This window comes from Mesoplodon densirostris, chromosome 5, assembly GCF_025265405.1.
Source record: "Mesoplodon densirostris isolate mMesDen1 chromosome 5, mMesDen1 primary haplotype, whole genome shotgun sequence".
NCBI lineage: Eukaryota > Metazoa > Chordata > Mammalia > Artiodactyla > Ziphiidae > Mesoplodon > Mesoplodon densirostris.
This window is the reverse complement of record NC_082665.1, coordinates 118,897,390-118,915,928: the sequence shown is the minus strand read 5'-3', so window position 1 is coordinate 118,915,928 and position 18,539 is coordinate 118,897,390. Positions and strand designations below refer to the sequence as shown.

Genomic DNA, 18,539 nt, shown 5'->3' with positions numbered 1-18,539 from the left:
AGTTGGAAGGGAGCATGATTCCATAGGAGAAAGAAGCCCATTGAAGCTGGAGCCATGAGAGCAATAAAAGGGCAGTGCCAGATGGATCTGGAGAGGAAAAGAGGAGCCCAGATCATGCAGGCCTTATGGTCCAAGTTAAGAGTTTTACTTTTTTTCCCAAGTTAGTGAAGGGTTCTAAGGAGAGACATGATGAGATTTTCAATCTTAAAAGATGAGTTCTTCATTTCAAAAAGATAACTTTTAATTTGGAAGCTGTGGGGCTTCCCTGGTGGCGCAGTGGTTAAGATCGGCCTGCCAATGCAGGGGACACCGGTTCAAGCCCTGGTCTGGGAAGCTCCCACATGCCGCAGAGCAACTAAGCCCGTGCGCCGCAACTATTGAGCCTGCGCACCACAACTGAAGCCCGCATGCCTAAAGCCCATGCTCTGCAACAAGAGAAGCCACTGCAATGAGAAGCCTGTGCACTGCAACGAAAACTAGCCCCTGCTCTCTGCAACTAGAGAAAGACCCAATGCAGCCAAAAACAGTTAATTAATTTAAAAAATTTGGAAGCTGTTAAAGTAGTTCAGACAAGAAACAACAGCTAGATTCAGCATGGTGTTGGGGGAGGTGGAAATTGAAGGTAAAATCCACAGGACCTCATGGTGGTTTAAATTGGGGGAATACTGATGTCAGGATGACAGGAAGGAAGCAGAAATGACTCCTGAGTTTCTAGTATTGAGGAATGAGAAGCCATAACAGAACGAAAGCACTGGATTCTACATAAGCATAGTCCCATCTTACCTATGTGAGGCACACTTACCTATGCCCCAGGCCTAAAAAATGGAAAAATAAAGAAACAACAACACAGCAAAAGAACAAAATCTTAACACCATGCTATTTCCTCCTAAGACTGCCCTTGAACCAGAACATTTAGCTAGTTTGGAGTATCTTTTTTTCAGTTTACATAAAGATTCTTTAATTTTTGCATATAAGATGTTTGTTGCATGAGACATACTTGTAACTGCCCTCCTCAGGGTCACTTTACTGTGGACAAAATCACACTGGAAACTTACCATTCATTATTCATTCAGTATAGAGCAAAAATCTCCATAGGGTGTTCTCATTGTAAAGCTTATTTAAGCAGAAAGGGCTTTGGTTTACTGAGGAATGGTAACATCTTAACAGCAGTGTTAAACTGATTTTCAGGATAAATACAGTTTCAGTTTTTCTAAGTGCAATCTCAGTTGTTTTTCTAAGTCTGGGTGCAATAAATAATGTTAATCTGGCAGATCAGGGAAATGGAGCCATCAAATTAAATATTTTAGTAATCAGAATAACAGAAAAGTAAATCTGTTATATAAAGATTACCAATTAATACTCAGAATATAATTAAAAAACATACAAAAGCCATGTTGGACACTAATTTACCTTAAGAAACTCGAAGATTATATTTATCTGCCAATAATTAAGCTGACTACTTAGTACACCTGTGCCAGCAGTGGTTCTTCCATCTCCGGGACTGCTCTGCTAAGCCAAAAGGGGGGATAAGCCACAGCGCTTGTAATTCTTTTTCTCTTAATGGAAGAGTATAGAAATAACTTAAATGTCATTCAACATTCCCTTAAACTAATCTCAATGTTTTCTTCCCACTTTAGGTGACTGCATTTTTGTGAGATTATAAATGTACGAAGGAGGTAAACAAAACTAACTCAAGAAGAATGGAAGAGTATGTTCCAAATTCCAATTTATTATATATTCATATGTATATATATAAAAATATATATATTTGAAATGCCTTATGTTAAATTTCTGTGTATTGTTTACCTATGGCTGTGTAACAAATTACCCCAAAACTTAGTGATTTAAAATATAAACATTTATTATTTCACACAATTTCTGTGGGTCAGGAATTTAGGTGTAGCTTGGTTGGATGGTTTAAGAATTTAGGAGCAGCTTAACTGTATGGTTCTGTCTGGGGATTTCTCATAAGTCAAAGTTGGCCAGGGCTGCAATCATCTGAATAGTTGACTGGAGCTAGAGGATCCACTTCCAAGATGGCTCATTTACAGAGCTGGCGAGTTGATGCTGGCTGTTGGCAAGAGGCCTTAGTTCCTCACCCTCAAGAACCTTTTCACAGGGCTCCTTAAGTGTCCTTGTGACAAGGCATCTGGATTCCCACAGAGTGAGATATGAGAGAATAATGGAGAAGCTTTAATGTCTCAAAGTCACCTAGACTTGGAAACCACAATATTCTTTTGGTTACATAGGTTAGTCCTATTCAATGTGGGGAAGACTACCAAAGGGCAAGAGTACAAGAAGGTGAGAATCATATGGTCCACCTTGGAGACTGGCTACTACATTCTATTTTTCACTAACCATGAGACAGTTTTGGTTGTCATCTAAAGATATTGCTAGAAAAAAGTTTATTTTAGCCCAAGTTCAAATTGGTTAAGCATAGCCAAATAGCCCAGGCTACATATCTTTATTAAACAGTAAGTTGCTTTTCTTTGGGAGGTCAGAATGTTACTGGGAGTTATTTAGCAGAATCATCTGCAAACTACTTTTGTTCATTATCTTGGTTATATTATGTGACAAAATGGACTTTGTAGGAGCCAACCTACATGCTGCCTCTGCTTCTGAGTTTAAGTAATTTTTAAACATTTGGTGGCTGACTTATTTTTTCCTTCATTCTTTAGAGGTCAGCTGGAAGCCTCAAATCTTCCTCCAGAAATTTGGCATTCTGAGGTGACAGTGTCAATGACAGGTGAACCACTTACTGCTGTAGAAGAAAATGAAGAAACAGCCAAAGAAACAGCCGTAGAAATCATCCCAGAAGTCATGGAGCCACTCTCCTTTCTAGACGTACTGAGGATCTCTGCAGTTCTGGAGGACACCACAGACCAGCTCTCTATTCTAAACTATATCATGCCAGTTCAGTATGAAAAAAGAAAAAGTATCAGCGTGGTATATACATTCAGCATTACTTAATTTTTGCTTTCTTTTCTTTTTATTTCTCCATCATTGTCAGTACCTATGCCATTCAATTTAACCTGGGAAATAGCACCTTCATATCAGATAAAGGGCTACAATAATTATCTGAGATATGTACTCTCAATTAATGGAGTGAAATAGACATAGCTCAAGGTACATTACCAATCAGAATATCCTTTTCTTCCAATATATTGGCATTATTCTAAAAGGCCTATAGATAAATCAGTATAAATACAATATATATACTGAGGAGATGGAACAAGTAATTGTGTTGTCTTACCTATCTTGTATTTCTCAGCTGCTAAAAGCTAACTGAACATTAGGGGGAGGAAATTCAAATGGACCCTGTCAATATTGCTTTCATCTAAAATGACTTTGTTATTGCTAAATATCTTGCAATCTGCCTTTTAAAATATCCAGCCACATCATTGTGTCAGCCATTACATTTTCAATGATGTTATGGACTCCTCAAAGGACCACTGAGTTATCAAAAAACTCAGCTTGGTAGTGAGCAAAATCTTTATGAATTCTTAAGCTCTTATAAGTTTTAATAACTTGGGTTATAGATATAAAATAGAAACAATTTATAAATACAAATACATACTTATTACATTTAACAAAATTACAGTATATAATTTGTACAGAATATATTCTTATTTCTGATTCTATGATAAATGAAAATTGCTATAAAAATGAGAGGGTAAATTGATTTTCATGTCTAACAGAAAAGAAGTCCATATGTATTGTGACTAGAAAATTAAATTTCCCTTTAATTGCCCCTTACGATTTTAAATTGATTTTATTTTTATTTATTTTTGGCTGTATTGGGTCTTTGTTGCTGCGCGCAGGCTTTCTCTAGTTGCGGCAAGCGGTGGCTACTCTTCGTTGTAGTGCGTGGGCTTTTCATTGCGGTGGCTTCTCTTGTTGCGGAGCATGGGCTCCAGGTGTGCGTGCTTCAGTAGTTGTGGCACGCAAGGTCAGTAGTTGTGGCTTGCGGGCTCTAGAGCGCAGGCTCAGCAGTTGTGGCGCACGGGCTTAGCTGCTCCATGGCATGTGGGATCTTCCTGGACCAGGGCTCAAACCTGTGTCCCCTGCATTGGCCGGCAGATTCCTAACCACTGCGCTACCAGGGAAGCCCGGCCCTTACGATTTAAAGTTATTATTATTATTATATGTATAACCTGGGTTTATACAGCTTTTATTAAAGTTTTTAAAGTTTATACAAAATTTTAATAGAACACTGGATTTGGAGTTGGGGACCTTTATGGTTTAGTTGTGTGCTATGGGCAATTCACTTCGCTTTCTTGGTCTTAGTTTTCTCATTTGTAAATTGTGATAGAGTTTTTTTTTAATTTTATTTATTTTTTGGCTGTGTTGGATCTTCGTTGCTGTGCGTGGGCTTTCTCTAGTTGCAGCCAGCAGCAAGCAGGGGCTATGTTTTGTTGCGGTGCATGGGCTTCTCATTGAGGTGGCTTCTCTTGTGGAGCACAGGCTCTAGGCACGCGGGCTTCAGTAGTGTGATGGAGTTTTAACTAAATGATCCCTTCTAATACTAACATTCTATGAGTTTTGAGGTACTTTTAAGACATTAATGGGTATTATAGGAATTAGTTTCCTTATTAACTTATGAAAAGCAAAGATATTGGAAACCCAAGAACTAAGCCTTTCAATGCTTTTAAAATGAGTCTAATTCTTAAATTAAGCTAGTTAACAAATAGTACAAAAGAGACTAGTGTTTCCTTTCTATTGTCTCCTTCAGTAAGAATCAAAAATAAAGAGGGAAGATATTCAGTTAACAAGATAAAATTTTATCAATGATATTTACTGTCAGGCTTTTAAAAAGGGTAATTTTCCATCATAGAAACTCAAGAGAGAAGGAAAAACCCAAATTTATAAACAACCTTCAGTAGTGGTCACCACTCCAGTAAATAAAAGAACAAAACTTTTGCAGTTTTATTCTGGTTTATGATCTTCACCCACAGAATTTTCTGACTTAACAGAGGCCCTGCTTATGATTTTATAGAAGTATAAAGAGTAAAGGTTTGTACTCTTATTTTGATTAATAGCAGCTTAAAAACCCCTTTCTCAATATGTTCTATAACTTTTAAAAATTGTGATCCTTAAAATAATTTTTTGTTTTTTTACTTTATAGTACTATAGTTGTTCTAACTCATAAATTTTTACAGTACCATTGCACTATAGGGCATAGGATATATAATTAAAAATCTTAGTATGAATGTGAATGCTTCCTTTCTCCAAAAGCTTCACATTGTTGAGCCTTACAATAACAACCCTGGGATGAAAGTTTAGTTAGCATTATCCCTCTTTCACAACCATTTTTATAGCTAAAGATATTTCCAAAGAGTTTTTCATTCATTAGAATCATGGAATGGAATGATGAAAAATATACGAATGTACCAAATTCTACCAGAAGTGGGAGTAATTGGTCCAAAGTTTGGAAAGAGCTCCCTTGCCTGGAATACTGTTTTTCTTATCTTTTCCCTTAGGATCTAATACCCTACTGTACAAGGAAGTGAATGGACCAGAATATTTAGCTAGTTCCTTTAAGTTCTCTTCTGAAAATTCATATTTATTTCTGGTAATCAGTACATCAAGCTGTTTAACACGTTTGCTTCCTTTTCCAGATGCCCAAGCACAAAGGTAGAGGAACAATGGTTAGGGTGATCAGAAAAAACAAACTTTCCAGGCCTTACATTTCCCATTCGCTCCCTAGACAAAATCTAGAGTAATAACCATCCTCCTACTTAACGTTTTCCTTATGTACAGATAAGTTTCAGTTTAACTGTTGAAATTCTATGGCGTCTGTTCTTTTTGTAGTCAATCATACAAATTTTAATTTAAAGGAGTATTTTAAAATTTAATTCTTATTTAAGGCAGCATTTTGTTTTGTACTTGCCTACAAATGTTTTCCTCAGATCTGAATCTTTGCTTATGGCTGATATAAGGGAAAATGCTGTTGAGTCTGTGTTTATTAACTTTTATGGATAGTTGTTTTTTTTTTTTTTAACAGTTCTGGTCTAATTGGAGTTTAGCTAAGGAAGACCTAGGCTTTTTTTTTTTTTTTTTTTCCCTGTACACGGGCCTCTCACTGTTGTGGCCTCTCCCGTTGCGGAGCACAGGCGGACGCACAGGCTCAGCGGCCATGGCTCAAGGGCCCAGCCGCTCCGCGGCATGTGGAATCTTCCCGGACTGGGGCACAAACCCGTGTCCCCTGCATCGGCAGGCGGACTCTCAACCACTGCGCCACCAGGGAAGCCCAGACCTAGGCTTTTATGTATCAATATGCATATGAAACTCTTCTGTGCATACGATCAGCACAAGAATTTAAGTAATCATATCAAATGCTGAACTTGCATAGTTCTATGTACTGTTCTAAATACTTTTCTTTCTTTCTTTCTTTCTTTCTTTCTTTCTTTCTTTCTTTCTTTCTTTCTTTCCTTCTTTCTCCCTCTCTCTCTTATTTCTCTCCTCCCTCCATCCCTTCCTTCCTTCCTTCGTTCCATCCTCATAATAACTACTGGAGGGCAAGTACTATTATTATCCCTATTTTATCAATGGGAAGATGGAGGCATAGAGATGTTAAATAGTTGCTTAAAGTCAATATGGTTTATCTGTTTAAAGTAACAGATAGGGCCAGGATTTAAACAAGGAAGTCTGGTTTCAGAGTCCATATGCACAGCATAATTGCTGTGTTATATGGCTTCCCATTGGCTCAAGATTTTAGCCACAGATTAAATAGGAATCATCAACTGAAAGACATATCCTGTTCCTATGGTAATGCTTACCCCTTAGTATTCAAGTTTGGGTTTGAAAATTCCCCACATGAACTTCGAAATCTATATCACACCACTAAATATACTACCAACTCCTACTCTTTGGTATGATTCTCCTTTCATTCTTTATACAGTGGGCCCTCCATATCTGCGGGTTCCACATCTGTGGATTCAAGCAACCATGGATCGAAAATATTCAGAAAAAAATTCCAAGTATTTCCAAAAAGCAAAACTTGAATTTGCTGTGTGCTGGCAGCTATTTACATACTATTTACATTGTATTAGTTATTATAAGTAACCTAGAGTTGATTTAAAGTACATGAGAGGATGTGCATAGGTTATAAACAAATACTATGCCATTTTATATAAGGGCCATCAGCATCTGTGGATTTTGGTCTCCTTGAGGGGTGGGGGGTGGATTCTGGAACTAGTCCTCCACAGATACCAAGGGACAACTGTATTTAAAATTCATGTGTTCAGTGAACATTTGAGTCTTTACTGTACCGTAGACATTCTTCTAAACAATGGGATTATAAAGATGGCCACATTTATTTAATATCCAATCTTGTTCCAAAAAGAATTTGAGGTGCACCAAGATCTCTAAGACATTGTCCCTTCCCTCATAGAACTTACAATCTAATGGAGATATTTATACAAATAATTACAAATGGTAAATGTCTGCTAATAGAGATGTTTCACAGAGAATTTTACCTTTGGTCATAAAGTTTATCAGGTTGGGGAATGACAGAGAGTGGGAACGTTGTATAAAGTCAGGAAGACACAAAACAGCAGAGCATGGAGTTTGATGTGGCTGAAGAAAAGTGTAATTTTCTGGTGGTAATATTATAAGAGGTTCAAAATGTAGGCAGAGACCCTCATATAGCATTGTTTCTTTATGTTTTAAAAATCTGTCTTAACGTGAAACATTATTTATTGCTTTTAGGAGAATAACAAAGAAATACATTTAGAAGGAAAAAGCTTAGAAAAACTTTCACTGGTCTCAAAACCCGCAAAAATATCCAGTCCATTCGTACATAAAGAAGAGCCCAAGTTGCCAGAAATCAGACACGGAGGCCAGTTTAACAAAGTGCAAGATCTTATCTTCAAAAAACCTACAAGGCAGACCATAATGAATACAGAGACACTGAAGAAAATTCAGATTGACAGGTAAGGAACGAGAGCATATTTGGAAATGTGATAATGTATTTCTAGATGGCTGAAGAGTGGGTCAGGGGTGGCTCACTGCTCTCTTCTTTTATGGGTTGGTCATTGTATCCGAGTGACTGCAGATAATAGGATTAGCCAAAGACTACCTAGGGGAAGTGTGGTACAGTTGAAAGTATGGTGGCTGTATGGTTGGGCAAGTTATTGAGCCTTTGTTTACAGTTTTAAAAAATGAGAATAATGGGGCTTCCCTGATGGCGCAGTGGTTAGGAATCTGCTTGCCAGTGCAGGGGACCTGGGTTCGAGCCCTGGTCTGGGAAGATCCCACATGCCGCAGAGCAACTAAGCCCGCAAGACACAACTACTGAGCCTGTGTGCCACAACTACTGAAGCCTGCACACCAAGAGCCCGTGCTCCACAACAAGAGAAGCCACTGCAATGAGAAGCCCGTGCACCACAGCGAAGAGTAGCCCCCACTCGCCGCAACTAGAGAAAGCCCGCGTGCAGCAATGAAGACCCAATGCAGCCAAAAACAAACAAACAAACAAACAAACAAACAAACAAGAATAACGATAGCAACTTTGCAACATTAATGTAAGGATTAGCAGGAAGGTTCAGCCAAATGCTTGACACAAATTGGTAGCTATTGTGATACTTTATCCATTAGTAAGAGACAGACACTGTCAAAGTAGCCAAATTTTAAACTGCTTTAATCCTGAGGTTTCTTAAAAGCAGTCTCAATTTCCATTGTCTCATTATTCAGTTTTTTGTTGTCAACTGGCTTGCTGACAAAGAAGCCTGTTAAGTTAAAAGAGGGTATAACCTTACGGTAAGAATTTTTGGTAAATAAGCGTTTGTAGCAATTACCCAGAGCCATTAGCCACATCCAGCCTGTAGTCTATTTTTGAAAATAAGTTTTATTGGAATACAGCATTACCTGTTTGTTTACATATCATCTATGGCTGCTTTCATGGGATAACAACAGAGTTGAGTGGTTTCAACACAGAGTTTATGTCCTGCAAAACCAAAAATATTTACTATTTGTCCCCTTACAGAAAAAGTTGCTGACCCCTGCTTTAGGCCCTCACCAGAAGGGTATTGTCTCTTGCTAAAAACAATCTGGTCCAGATTTGCAGAGATGACAGACAGTGTCCTGTTTAGAAGCTGCTAGTTAATGTCCTTTCATTCTCAGTGTGTTGGATCATATTTTTTAATTGATTTCTTGACTCTATTGTATTTATTTTCTTAATATAGTTATTGAATCTTTTTGTGTGAACTATTGGTAATAAATTATTATGTAAAACAGTAAGTGTAGTTCTTACTGATTCTAGATCAAAACATTAAATAGCAGTTTTTAAAATTCTCTACCTGGGAGAATACTATAAAAAGCAATGGACTAGGTAGGAGTCAGGAATCTGGATTAAATAGTTCTAGTTCTTTTTCAAACTAGTTATGTGACCTTGGGCAAGGCATTTAATCTTCCTGAGCCTGGGTTTACTCATCTCTAAAATGTGTTGTATTAGCTCTTTAAACAAAAAAATTTTTAAATGATTTAACTTTTTCAAAATTATGAAATATATCAAAAATGCAGAAAATTATAAAGAATAAAATAATGAATGCTTATGCATGTAACCACCAAATCTTAACATTTTACATGATTTCTTTAGAGTGTTTTTTCAAATAAAATACTTAGGATACAACTGAAGCCTCTGATTCTAGTTCCCTCACCCTTCCCCCAAATATTTCTTCTGAATTTGTTGTTTATTATACTCTTGCATATTGTGATACTTTTATTAGGTATATAGGTGTTTTATTTAAACAATACATATAGTTTTACATGTTCTTAAATGTTGTATACATAGTATCATGCTGTACATTCCAGGTCTGTTAGTCCTTGGTATGTAATCTTTTTCAGGTTAGGGAATTTCTCTTTTATTTCTAGCTTGCTAAGAGTTTCTGTTGTTTGTTTTTATATTTTTTTAATTTTTTAAAAAAATTATTTATTTATTTATTTATTTATTTTTGGCTGTGTTGGGTCTTTGTTGCTGTACACTGTCTTTCTCTAGTTGTGGTGAGCAGGGGCTACTCTGTTGCAGTGCGTGGGCTTCTCATTGCGGTGGCTTCTCTTCTTGTGGAGCACAGGCTCTAGGTACGCAGGCTTCAGTAGCTGTGGCACGTGGGCTCAGTAGTTGTGGCTTGTGGGCTCTAGAGCGCAGGCTCAGTAGTTGTGGCGCACAGGCTTAGTTGCTCTGTGGCATGTGGAATCTTTCCGGACCAGGGCTCAAACCCGTGTCCGCTGCATTGGCAGGCGGATTCTTAACCACTGCGCCACCAGGGAATTCCCTGTTGTTTATTTTAAATGATGTGATGCTCATATGGCTTTTTTCTCCTTTTGTCTTTATTAATGTGATGAATTCCATTAATAGATTTTCTAATACTAAACTATTTTTGCATTCCAAGAATAATTCCATAACTTAGTTATGATGTTCCTTCTGAGTCTTAACTTGTGTGATTTCTGTAGCCCTTTGGGAATGTAGGGAAATATATCTTATTGATTCATCTTTTTTGTTTCTCCTTACAGGCAATTTTTCAGTGATGTAATTACAGAAACCATGCAGGAGTTGCAAGATTCAGGCACTTTCACCAATCTCCTGAAAGCTTTGGGCAAAGAGAGGGAAAACAAAATGCATTTCTGTAATATCATTGCCAGGTCAGAGTAATTTTAGTTTTATTTGCTTTGTTGCATTTTAAAGTTCTATAAAATTCTCACTGGAAGTCTTAGATTTCTAAAGCAAATCAAATTTTTGCTTTTGAATGAAGATAACTAAAAGTCAGAAATTTGGGTTTTATTCCTAGTTCTGCTGGAACAATAACTCAATTTCTGGGCTTCAGTTATCTGTGTCTATAATATATAAAGTACACTATATGTATTATAAATGGGTAGTGCATAATCTATGGTTTGTTTTGGCAGTGACAATCTCAAGATTCTAGTTAAGTTCATGCTTGCTTTTTTAATAAATTTATTTATTTTAGTTATTTATTTTTGACTGCATTGGGTCTTCATTGCTGCTCGTGGGCTTTCTCTAGTTGCGTTGAGCAGGAGCTACTCTTCATTGCAGTGCGCGGGCTTCTCATTGCAGTGGCTTCTCTTGTTGCAGAACATGGGCTCTAGAACGCAGGCTCAGTAGTTGTGGCACACAGGCTTAGTTGCTCTGCAACATGTGGGATCTTCCTGGACCAGGGATTGAACCCATGTCCTCTGCATTGGCATGTGGATTCTTAACCACTGCGCAACCAGAGAAGCGCAAGTTCATGCTTTCTAAAAATTCCTGAGTAGCAGTATTTCTCTAGCTGCAATTTAGTGATAAGTGTTTTTGTTGTTGTTGTTGCTATAGACTGAATGTTCTTGGCCCCCACCTTAGCTTTTGGAAATCCTGACTCCTAATGTGATGGTATTAGGAGGTGGGAGCTTTGGTAGGTGATTAGGTTGTGAGGGTGGAGCCTTCATCAATGGGATTAGAGCCCTTATAAAAGAGACCGAGCAGAGCTCCCTCTCCCCTTCTGTCATATATAGATACAAATGAAAATGGACATTTGTGAACCAGGTAGCTTGTTCTCACCAGACACTGCATCTGACAGCACCTGGATCTTGGACTTAATAGCCTCCAGAAGTGTGAGAAATCAATTTCTTTGTTTGTAAGCCACCCAATCTATGATATTTTTGTTATAGCAGCCCAAGCTCAGATAGGTATTGTTTTGTTTTGTTTTTTCTTGTATTGTTCTGTTATTTTATTTTATTTTATTTTATTTTATTTTATTTTTTTATTTTTTTGCTGTACGCGGGCCTCCCACTGCTGTGGCCTCTCCCGCTGCGGAGCACAGGCTCCGGACACACAGGCTCCGCGGCCATGGCTCGCGGGCCCAGCCGCTCCGCGGCATGTGGGATCCTCCGGGATCGGGGCATGAACCCGTGTCCCCTGCATCGGCAGGCGGACTCTCAACCACTGCGCCACCAGGGAAGCCCCTGTTATTTTATTTTAAACCTAAATAATGGGATTGCTGGAGATAAGCAGAATTCTGTTTCTGAGAGCAAACAGAAACAACATAAAATAGTTAAATTCTCATTCAGACAGTACTGAGTTTGAATTCTGCTCTGCCATTTACTATTTGTGTGACCATGGCAAGTGTGTTAGTCTGTGTCTTCTGAGAGATAGATACCAAGATGAGATTATTAATGTAAAGATTTTTATCAGGGAAACACCTATGTGAGAGAAAATGAGGAGGGAGCCTTTGGATTCAATGCTGGACCCACCCTAAGTGAAAGAGACGAAGGTTGAGTGGAAGAGACTGCCCTGCAGTCTAAGGATGGTTTGGCAAGGTCATCAGGGAGCCCTTGAGCCAACGTCAAGCATCAGAAAAGTCCTGGGTCTTCCAGGAAGGGATGGTCTTATCCCTGCCACACTCAAAACTTGGCTGGGAGCAGTCAGTGGGAAGTGTGGCCTCAGAGCACACACAGTGAAGGAGTTCATAGCCTAGAGCTGGGACCCTTACTTGCTTACATTGCCTGTACTTGGAGGTCGGTGAGGAACATTCTCATGTCCTCCACAGCAAGTTACCTCAGCATTCTACATGCATTTTCCTCATCTGTAAAATAGGGGTAATGATAAAGACTACCATATAAGGTTATTGAGAAGTGCTCAGAATAGAAAGGAGTCTTCTTTTTCCTCTTCCTCTTCTAGGCTTTTTCTCAGCAGCAGCTATTTTAGATACAACACAGTCTTTTTTTAAAGTGTTACTGAAAGTTTGCTCCATGGACCAGCACCATTAGCATCACCTGGGAACTTGGTAGAGAAACAAATTCCAGGGCCCCCAACTGAGACCAAATAAATGAGAATCTCTGGGGTAGAGCCCAGGAATCTCTTTCTTAGCTTCTAGGCGAACCCTGTGCACACTAAAGTTTGAGAAGCACTACTCTAAACACAGATTATTCTTATTTCTCCTAGGGAGAAAAATGGAAGAAAAAAGATAAAATCTCTTCAAAAACAGCTATTTAATATCAAAAGAGAAAGGCAAGCTGAAGTACAGGTAAGAATTACCTGGGCAACACCAAAAGTTACTGAGCTAAAACAGCTAAATAAAAGCCATCTTTCTCAAGCAAAAAAAAAAAAAAAAAGTTATGTATAGGAAATTGTTGTTTCTCCTGGGGTGCCTAAACTATTAAAAATATAAAGAGAGTAATTAGATATTTGGCCTGGAATGTACAATTATGTCCAGAATCAACCTCTGGGAGACCCTAACCCTCTGGAGCTCTAAGCCTGTTCTTACCCCTCCCAACCGATCCAACCACATGACCCACTCCTTCCCTCCAGGAGACCGTGTCTCAGGCAGTCTCTTGCATGCCAAGATCCCAGATGGGAGACTATAGTCCTAGGTAGGATATTAAGCACATTACATACCTCCTTACACCTGATGGTTAGGGTTAATAATGTCATTTGCATTATATTTCAAGTACAGAGTGGATTTATTGAGCTTCTGTGGTCATTAGGGCCTAACCTCATGTCTAATCTACCTCTATAAGAAAATGCATCCTGAGTTTTAAGCAAGTGACTTGCAAAACAATGTTTGGGCTACAACCTAGACAGTTAGAAATTAGTACCATTAGGATGACTAACACTATTAGCAGTTTAGAAAGTTACAAAGTATGGCCTAATATCAGCTTTTCACTGCCTAGCTAGTTGGACAAGTTTATGCTTCCGATCAGGGAATCTTCATCATTCCCTACATAGAAGTTAGAATAATATTTGAAAAATATATTCGGAAGAATTGTCTAAAAAAAGTCACTAGCCTTTCTTCTGAGATACTATCTTTAGGTCTTCTGAACAAATCATTTATTTGTTCTATTATCTCTCATTTTCTATTATCAATTTCGAACTACCTTTGGTATTGATTTTCACTTCATTATCCCTATTAACCCTCTGTTTATAGCCTACATTTTTAGAAAACAATTTCTTTTTTTATTTTTATTTATTTATTTATTTATTTTTGGCTGCATCGGGTCTTAGTTGCAGCACAAGGGATCTTTGTTGCAGTGCATGGGCTTCTCTCTAGTTGTGGTATGTGGGTTTTCTCTTTCTAGTTGTGGGGTGAGGGCTCCAGAGTGCGTGGGCTCTGTAGTTTGTAGTACGTGGGCTCTCTAGTTGTGGCGCGCAGGCTCAGTAGTTGTGGTGCACGGGCTTAGTTGCCCTGCGGCATGTGACATCTTAGTTCCCTGACCAGGGATCGAACCCGCGTCCTCTGCTTTGGAAAGTGGATTCTTTACCACTGGACCACCAGGGAAACCCCCTGAAAACCATTTCTGTGCCACCCTCCCCCGCGAAGGCTTCATTAAAACTGGTGTGCACTTAGGTTTTCTCTCTAATGAATAGACTTTATCAGAGGTTTCTTAGCCTTTTTTCCCTCAAAATTTCTACCATTATTTAAAACTTCCTCTTTTATTTCTTGACTATTAAAAAAGAAGATATTTGTATCAATGTCCTTTTAAGGCTCCAAACCAAATAGTATCAAAAGAGACCTCAGCGTTGGCACTCTGCCAATCAACTCCCCTTTGCTACTATCACAGCCACTGTTTTTCTCTTTCTCTAAACACTTTAAATTATATTGTTGGGGACTTCCCTGGTGGTCCAGTGGTTAAGACTTCCCCTGTGAATGCAGGGGATGCGGGTTTGATCCCTGGTCACAGAGCTAGGATCCCACATGCCTCGTGGCCAAAAAGCCAAAAAAAACATGAAACAGAAGCAATATTGTAATAAATTCAATAAAGACTTAAAAAATAAATATATTGTTGACAGTATAATTTTCCAGACAACAGGTAATACTAGGTTGTGAAACTTACCTTCTTGGATTACAGTCTCAGCTGTTACATTCAGACACAGTAAAACTGAAGTAGAATATCACTCAGATATTTTGATCATCAGCAAAGGAGTAGATAAACCAGAACTAGAAGATGCAAGGCAAACCTTGAATAAAAAACAGCTATCAAGGGCTTCCCTGGTGGCGCAGTGGTTGAGAGTCCGCTTGCCGATGCAGGCGACCGGGTTTGTGCCCCGGTCCGGGAAGATCCCACATGCCGCGGAGCAGCTGGGCCTGTGAGCCATGGCCGCTGAGCCTGCGCATCCGGAGCCTGTGCTCCGCAACGGGAGAGGCCACAACAGTGAGAGGCCTGCGTACCACAAAAAAACAAACAAAAAACCATCTATCAAGATGAAATCAAGTTAAATCCCTAGAGTTACTAAAAAACCAGTGGTCAAGTCAAGGTTGGAAAGCAAGAAGACAGTTAGGAAGTACATGGATATTAGAGACCTGTGGGTCAGAAAATGATGACAGTAATTAGGATGGCAGGTTTGAGTGTGTGAAAGTATGTGTGGAGATCACTGGAATGTGAGGGAGCAATTGCCTTACGAAGCTCCCTATTGGGTCCCCAGGCAAAACGACAAAGTCACAAAGGAAAAAAATCAGGTTGCTGTTAGACTTCTGAACATCGGCACACGAAGCCAGATAACAGTGGAGCAGTGTTTTCATGAAACTAAAGGGGAAAAAAGAGAGACCCAAGGTCAATATATAAAAATTAATGTATCTTTTCCATATATCAGCAGCAGACTTAGAAAAAGAAATTGAAATATATATATTTACAATATCATCAAAAATATCAGATATCTGGCAATGAATCCAGTGGCAACAACAAAACGTGCAGGACTTCTTTGCAGAAAACTATAAAACAGTACTGAAAAATTAAATAATATTTAAATACTTGGAGGGATATACTATGCTTATGTTTATGGATTGGAAGACTCCATATTAAAAAGATGTGGATTCTTCCAAAATTGATTGATACATTGAATTCAATCCCAATCAGAATCTTGATTGGATTTAATTTAATTACTTATTTACTCATTTTTGTGAGACTTGACAAACTGATTCTAAAATTTATATTGAAATGCCAAGGACCAAAAATGTTCAAGACACTATTAAAGAGAACTTGTGGGACTTCCCTGGTGGCGCAGCAGCTAAGAGTCTGCCTGCTGGTGCGGGGGACGCTGGTTCGACCCCTGGGCCGGAAGGATCCCACATGCCGCGGAGCAACTGGGCCCATGCGCCACAACTACTGAGCCTGTGCTCTAGAGCCCATGTGACACAACTACTGAATCCCACACGCCTAGAGCCCGTGCTCTGCAACAAGAGAAGCCACCGCAATGAGAAGCCCACGCACCACAACCAAGAGTAGCCCCTACTCACCGCAACTAGAGAAAGCCTGCACGCAACAATGAAGACCCAATGCAGCTTAAAAAAAAAATAATAATAATAATAAATAAATAAGTAAAAGAAGTTATGTAACTGTTTTAAAAGGTCATATAACATTTGTCTTCAATTACCCTGTGCCAAGTCAAAGGCATCTAGTTTTAATGCTATTGCCATGGGCCTCTGATTACTCTGGTTCTTCTCTGTATAGCTGTTCTGCACAAACTTACGGCCTTCCATGATGACAGTGTGGAAACAGAGGAGGATATAAAATGCTTACAGGCTATGATTGTAAAACCATGATTAAGTCATACTAATAAGTGAACCCAAGTGTCATGCCGTTTCTTCATCTTCCAATATGCAACAAAGATCCAGCCTAGAAATACTGAGTTATAGGCCAAGGATCTTCAGTTATATGAATTCCTTTTAAGATTCTCACTAAGAAGAGATCTGCCTTCACCATAACCCATTATCATAACCCTGGTTGTCCATGGTGTCTAGAGCTTTCTCCATGATCAGTCATGGACTGATGCAGCATATTTGTGGGTTTTCGTAGCAGACCAAACTTTACTTCCAAATCCCCAAACTGCCTTCAGATCTAGACTTCTGGACTTGTTATTTGAATTCAGAGAAGCTTTAGTAATGGAAAGAAGCAGTCAACCAATTAGAGTTAATAAGGCTCCGATGGCTGCCACAATATTGTGAGCAGAAGTCTTTTTCTTTTCCCCAGCCACAGCGTGGGGCTTGTGGGATCTTAGTTCCCCAACCAGGGATCATTGAACCCAGGCCCATGGCAGTTAAAGCACTGAGTCCTAACCACTGGATGGCCAGGGAATTCCCCCAGAGGCTTTTAATGGTAGTGTCTGTTTTCATAATTGAACACAAAGTAGGGAGGAGAGTACTGGTTCCTGAAATTTTGGGGAGCTGGAGAAGATGGAACTTGTCTTATACCTCAGGCTGCCTCTTTGGTTGGATGGAAAAAGGAAAATGGAAATGTGGTCTATTAAAGTGATAAAAGCCATGGGAAAAAAATCGAGTTCTATATTAAATTAACATTTATATTTGCCTGTCCGTCTGTAACTAAGAATACTGGCTGATTCTATGAGAGTCTATGAATAAACTCTGAGCCAAATAATCTCCCGTTCTAAAATGCAGATGAAGCATGATCAAGTCAGAACTTCTAAAGTTTCAGGCTCCAATTCCACCCACTGCTTTCATTTCCATTTGAACTATTACCTTTCCAATCACACCAGTTTCCTCTTTTCTTTCCTTTTGTACTAAAGTTTTCGCACACTTCACTGTCTTCGATAATCTCTTCTGAGTAAACTCCTTCTTAAATGTGATGACTATATACTCCAATAAAGATGTTAAAAAAAAACGTGATGCCTAAAACTGTACACACTATTATAGATGTCTAACCACAACAGAGGATAGGGAAGAATTTTTTCCCTGTTATATAAACAGTATACAGTGCCACAAATTGCAGTAATATAAACAAAGAGGAAGCACTCCAAATGCTTTTCACAATATTGTATGGCAATATTCTTTCATGATTGTGAAGATTCTGATGACAAACCGTTAGAAGAAGCACAGTGAAAGGAAGACTCTGAGAAATCTAAAGAATACAAGGGAAGGGAGGCACCTTTTTACAGTGTTGCTATTACAACAACCAGTGGTGGGGCCCTAACCTCAGGTTCTCATGTTAGTAGCTGGGTAAGCCTCTAATGAAAGTGTTGGAAGACAAGTTAGGTCTTCACAATTCTCAACTTACAAGATTCTTCTAACCAAAATCAGGACTTTAGTTTCACCTTTGCTTCTTCTTGGAGTCAGTCCAGAGTTCTAATAATCAACAGGGTTTTGAATTCTAATGTCTCTTATGTACCATATACCAGCTTTGAGTTGTTTGCAAATTTAACAAGCATGTTTTCTATATCTATATTTAATTCTTTAATCCATTTTGGAGCCTAGAGTTCATCATCATCATGTCAACCTATTCTCTTTGGTACTCTTTCTATTTCTGGCCCCCCAAAAGGAAATTAGTCATTAAAGAATGCGAAAAGCTGAGGGGATGAGTGAAGAAAAGAGCGAGGTAACATGCGAAAATTAGTAATAGTGTGGCCAGAGAAAAAACAAAGTATGGCTTGGAGTGTGGAGCAGTTCAGGGATGTTTTAAGATATCATGCAAAGCTTCCAGGATAGCACAGCGCTTTCCAAAGTGCATTCAGTGACCATGGATGGCAATGGGGTTGCTGAATGAAGCACAAAAGGATGAGAAATTGGTAGGGCTGTAGTTGATGTAGGGCTACCCAATCT

At 38.9% G+C, this 18,539-nt stretch overlaps 1 protein-coding gene across 6 annotated transcripts in view; it reads left to right on the top strand.

Annotated features, from left to right (window-relative positions):
- IQCG (IQ motif containing G) overlaps window positions 1–18,539 on the top strand; it is a 47,955-nt gene that overhangs the window by 875 nt on the left and 28,541 nt on the right. For all 6 annotated transcript variants that reach the window (XM_060099394.1, XM_060099396.1, XM_060099395.1 and 3 more), the window contains 5 exons: window positions 1,638–1,708; window positions 2,679–2,946; window positions 7,711–7,934; window positions 10,513–10,641; window positions 12,935–13,016. In XM_060099394.1, the coding sequence (XP_059955377.1) occupies window positions 1,701–1,708; window positions 2,679–2,946; window positions 7,711–7,934; window positions 10,513–10,641; window positions 12,935–13,016 (711 nt within the window). In that variant the 5' untranslated portion in view covers window positions 1,638–1,700. The remainder of the gene's footprint in view (window positions 1–1,637; window positions 1,709–2,678; window positions 2,947–7,710; window positions 7,935–10,512; window positions 10,642–12,934; window positions 13,017–18,539) is intronic.